Source organism: Artemia franciscana, chromosome 12 (assembly GCF_032884065.1).
Source record: "Artemia franciscana chromosome 12, ASM3288406v1, whole genome shotgun sequence".
NCBI lineage: Eukaryota > Metazoa > Arthropoda > Branchiopoda > Anostraca > Artemiidae > Artemia > Artemia franciscana.
The window spans coordinates 37,949,291-37,953,755 of record NC_088874.1 but is presented as its reverse complement, the minus strand read 5'-3'; the positions used below and the strand labels follow the sequence as shown (position 1 = coordinate 37,953,755).

The following is a 4,465-nucleotide window of genomic DNA, read 5'->3' as shown; positions in this document are numbered from 1 at the left end:
TATATATATATATATATATATATATATATATATATATATATATATATATATATATATATATAAATATTGACCCTTAAGTTTTACCTCGTCTTGTCTTTTGACATTATGAAAGTCAAATCGCAGATCCTTTGTTTCTTTTAACTGTTCAGGTGCCGAGACAAAAACTTCTTCTTTTGGCTAGGCTTATCTTTTGTCATGAAAGACATATCACAAACCTTTGTGTCTTTTAATTGTTCATGTGGTGGGACAAAAACTTTTTTTTGTTCCAGCGATTTATCTAGTCCAGGCTTTTGATTTTCAAAGGTATGGTAGGCATTGATGACCACCTTTGTTTCTTTTAATTATTCAGGTGGTGCGAAAAAAAAAATCTTCTTTTGCATCGGCTTGTCTTTTGTCATCATGAAAGACATATTGCCAAACTTTGTTTCTTTTAACTGTTCAGGTGGTGGGACAAAAATTTCTTTGTTTTCCGACAGTTTATCTAGTCCAGATTTTTGATTTTCTAATGTATGATAGGCATTAATGACCTTATCCATGTCAAAGTAAAAAACCCAATTATCATCGCTATCATTTTCAATTTGTTTGGTTCGTTTTTTCTCGGCTTGTTTTTCGTCATTATGAGATGCATATCACCGAACCATTTTTGTTTTTTATCAAAGATATGGTAGGCATTCATAAACTTATCCATGTAAAAATCCCAAACCCAATCATCATCGCTATCATTTTTAATTTTGACAGGTTTTGATTCTCGCTGTCCAGGTTGATTTTTATTGATTCGCTGTCTTGTTTGTTCGTCACATGTGTATAACTGCGTGTGTCTTCGCTCCTCATTTTTATTTTTGACTCTCTCATATGCTGGGTGTCACGTGTTTTCTAACAGCGTGTGTTTTTGCTCTTTATTTTCATTTTCGACTCGCTCACATGCTCGAATGTCACACGTGTTCTAACGGCGTGTGTCTTTGATCTTAATTTCTATTTTTTACACCCTCTAACTGTGGTTTTGACATATCTTCTAACCACCCGTGTCTTTGCTCTTCATTTTCATTTTTGACACGTTTTTGGATTTTGATTACTTCAGTAAATTTAGCAATGATCTTTGCTTTAGCTGCCGGTAGTGGTGTTGTCGCAATTTATGATTCAGGTTGTCGATTCTCACTTCTTATCACTTTTGATATTACGCTCGTTTATGAAGATAATAATAATAATATATAGAATTTCAATATTTACATTTTGTCTAGACAAAATTACGAGAGTAAGCTCGTTACTAAAATCTTTCTAGAATACAACACGGATAGTATTCGCTAAAACTTAAAACTGATTCAATGGAAGTTGATGGTAATCACTGTCTCCTTGAATTTTTTCAATATACACTTTGAAATGTTCAAAGCAAGATATACATAATTTAGTTTTATTTTTTCGTTGATGGTAGATAGTGTCTCCTAGAATTTTTGGAATATGCACTTTGAAACAAGTAAAGCAAGATATGCATGAATTAGTTTTTTGTGTTTCCGGTTTTATTTTGTGTATTTGTAACTTTCAATTTTGTTCCATGAGTATTACCCTCTTTTAATATGTTTTGGCTACAACTCTATTGAAATCAGAATGCCTACACATTAAATAGCCTTTTTTCTGCCTTTAAAGGCCTTTTCATCATGTAAAGTCTATGTCTTTGCTCACCAAGTGAAGGTCTTTCGGTCATTATCAGTCATCACATTCCAAGTCCATCCATAACAAATATTTAAAAAATTTCTACAGGTAAAGTTCTGCTGTTTGCAAACGAAAGACGATCTGGAAAAAACGTGAACGTGAAATGTGAAAAAAAATGAAACATGGAAATATCGGAAATTGTCTCTTTTAATTATTGTGCTACTTCATCAACTACATTAAATAGAACTTTAGTTCAAAAGCCGAATAAATTGCCAGTGCTTTCATTTGTAAAATATTACAAAGCATTAATACAAAAGGCCAAAATACCTACTTTTGGATCGGCCTAGAGCATAAAAGTTGAATAAACTATTAAAAACTTTTCATTTACAATATGGGCTTACAATAGTTTCTAATGTCAAGTTTGGGGCTAAGCAATATTATTAGCTACCTCGCCTTTACTAAAGGTTAACATTTAACACCAAACGTTGGACTATAACTGCCTTCGATATTGTAATACTAAGTAAGGAAAAGGTAAAGAATACAGTATTGGACTTTTCAGCCCCTACTGTTGGTTCCGATCTCCGTTTTATGGTCCTTCAGACAGGAAGAGCAATAAGGGGAGGGCATCCTTTTCTTTTGCACGCTCTTCAAGCTTATCTTTCCCAGAATTTTCCAACCACCCATTTAGAGCTGAGTCGACTCTGGCTGAGCTTAAAAAGTCATGCCCCCGATCCACGTTCCAAACCAAAAAAAAACAGTTACACTAGGACTCGAACCCCTGTTCTCACGGACTAAGTATTTCAATACTAGCGCGCTAACCACTCGACTGGGTGCCATGCTTAGTGGCAATTATTATCTACAGTCCCATATAGTTGTAACTGTTTAATAGTGTACTGATTAGATTCTATTTTAGGGTACGGATACCTGACACCTAAAACCATAGCTGGGAAGATATTTACAACTTGTTACGCAGCTGTTGGAATTCCATTGTTTTTACTCTACTTATCATCCATTGGAGAATCATTTGCTTCTGTGCTACGGGAAGTTCGTCGCAAATTATGCCTGTTTCCGCGACAACGCGATCGCAATAGATTAAAGAGAGCTTCCACAAATTCAGTTTCAAACAACTACTCATATCCACCTTCATTACAAGATACATGCTTTTTAACAGATGTAAAGAACGATTTATCGTCTCAAAAATATCCCACTAATTCGTCAACGCCTGAGGTTGTTTATGTGCCAATTAGTGCTTGTTTTTTACTTGTTGCTGGATATATAGTGTTCGGTGGTTTTTTATTTGCTAGCATTGAAAACTGGGACGTCGTTGACAGCATTTGTTTATGTTTCAATCTATTAGCAACAGTTGGTTTTGGAACTTTAATTCCTGGAACAAGGTTAAATGAAGGTAACCTGCAGGAAACGAAAACACTAAGCCTAGTGCTTTTTTACTTATATATAATTATTGGAATGGCTTTTATGGCTACGTGTTTTGCAGCACTTCAAGAGCGTGCTGCACCTTATGTACTTAAAATGAGAAACACCACTTCCTGTAAAGAAAATGGAAGCCCGTTATCCGAAATCACGTGACATGGAGAGTGGCCTGAGAGTCGCCTGAATGCAGTCTCAGGCCACACCTCAACCAATTGCTATAATGATTATTCGTCTTGTGAAAAAAATGCACATAATAAAAGTGTATCGTCAGTTTTATGTGCTGGTGAAGTTGTGAGTGAGTTTGAAATGAAGCATTTAAATTATAAAAGATGCAATACACTTCCAAATTGCTCAAGGAAAGTGGTCACTTTTGACGATGGTTTGACGCAGGCGCCTGGAGTTGAAATTACTATGTAAACCTTTGCAATATTAACATCTCTTTGTAAATATACGCAGTAACCACAGTTGGGCTACTATTTAACTGCTTTAGGCTTTAATTACTGGATACTCTTAATTAAAAAGTTATTTCTCTAAATATTACTCTTAAGAAATCCTTTCTCTTACTAAAGGTTTCAAATATGAAAAAGTAAAAAGAAAAAGTAAAAAATTAAAAGTGTAAAAGATTTTATAATTTAACACATCAAATTCCTATGAACTAAAGCGAAGAAGGGAATAAATCTTCCGTCAAAATCATCATGCTGGGTCTTGCGGAATAGGATTTGAACTAAAGCTCATATAACAAATTTGGATTCTGAAATAATACTACTAATACTGCTACCAACAATTCATCACAGCATCAAGCCAACTGAGGCCGAGACAGCTAGGCACGCTCCTCCTCCATCCCAATCTAGTCAAAGCCTCCCTCTTTACACCGTCCAAGGAACTTCCCAGTTCCTTTAAATGTTTCTTAATGGCATCCTCCCATCCCAAACGAGGATGACATGCATTCTGTTCAGCCCTAGACGGTTGGCAGAAAAGGACAATATTCGGCAATCTATTATCCTTCATCCGCAGAATATGCCCTATCCATCGCAACTTTTTTTTCATTATAACCATAAAAAGGACGATTTAACCACACTTTCCTTACAGCCTACTGTTGAAATACGGTCATTGAGCTGGGTACCCATAACAATCCGCAGGCAATTTATCTGGTAAACATCAAGCAAATCTTCCACTTTTTGGAGACCAACGCTTCGGAGCCATATTCAACCACTGTCATCACTCTAGCTTCCAATATTCTGATCTTGGTTTGCCGACCTATCTTCCTATTCCTCAAAGGTTCTTTTAACTATGATAAAACATCCTGAGCCTTTGTTATTCTACTTTTAATATTTTCACTGCTCCCACCATCGTTACTAATAATACTACCAAGGTAAGTGGAAGCTGC

The 4,465-nt window shown here is 35.5% G+C and overlaps 1 protein-coding gene across 5 annotated transcripts in view; it reads left to right on the top strand.

Annotated features, from left to right (window-relative positions):
• LOC136034082 (two pore potassium channel protein sup-9-like) overlaps positions 1 to 3,542 on the top strand; it is a 212,877-nt gene extending 209,335 nt beyond the window's left edge. For all 5 annotated transcript variants that reach the window (XM_065715205.1, XM_065715206.1, XM_065715204.1 and 2 more), the window contains one exon: positions 2,561 to 3,542. In XM_065715205.1, coding sequence (XP_065571277.1) covers positions 2,561 to 3,234 — 674 coding nt within the window. In that variant the 3' untranslated portion in view covers positions 3,235 to 3,542. The remainder of the gene's footprint in view (positions 1 to 2,560) is intronic.
• The last annotated feature ends 923 nt before the right edge of the window (positions 3,543 to 4,465 follow it).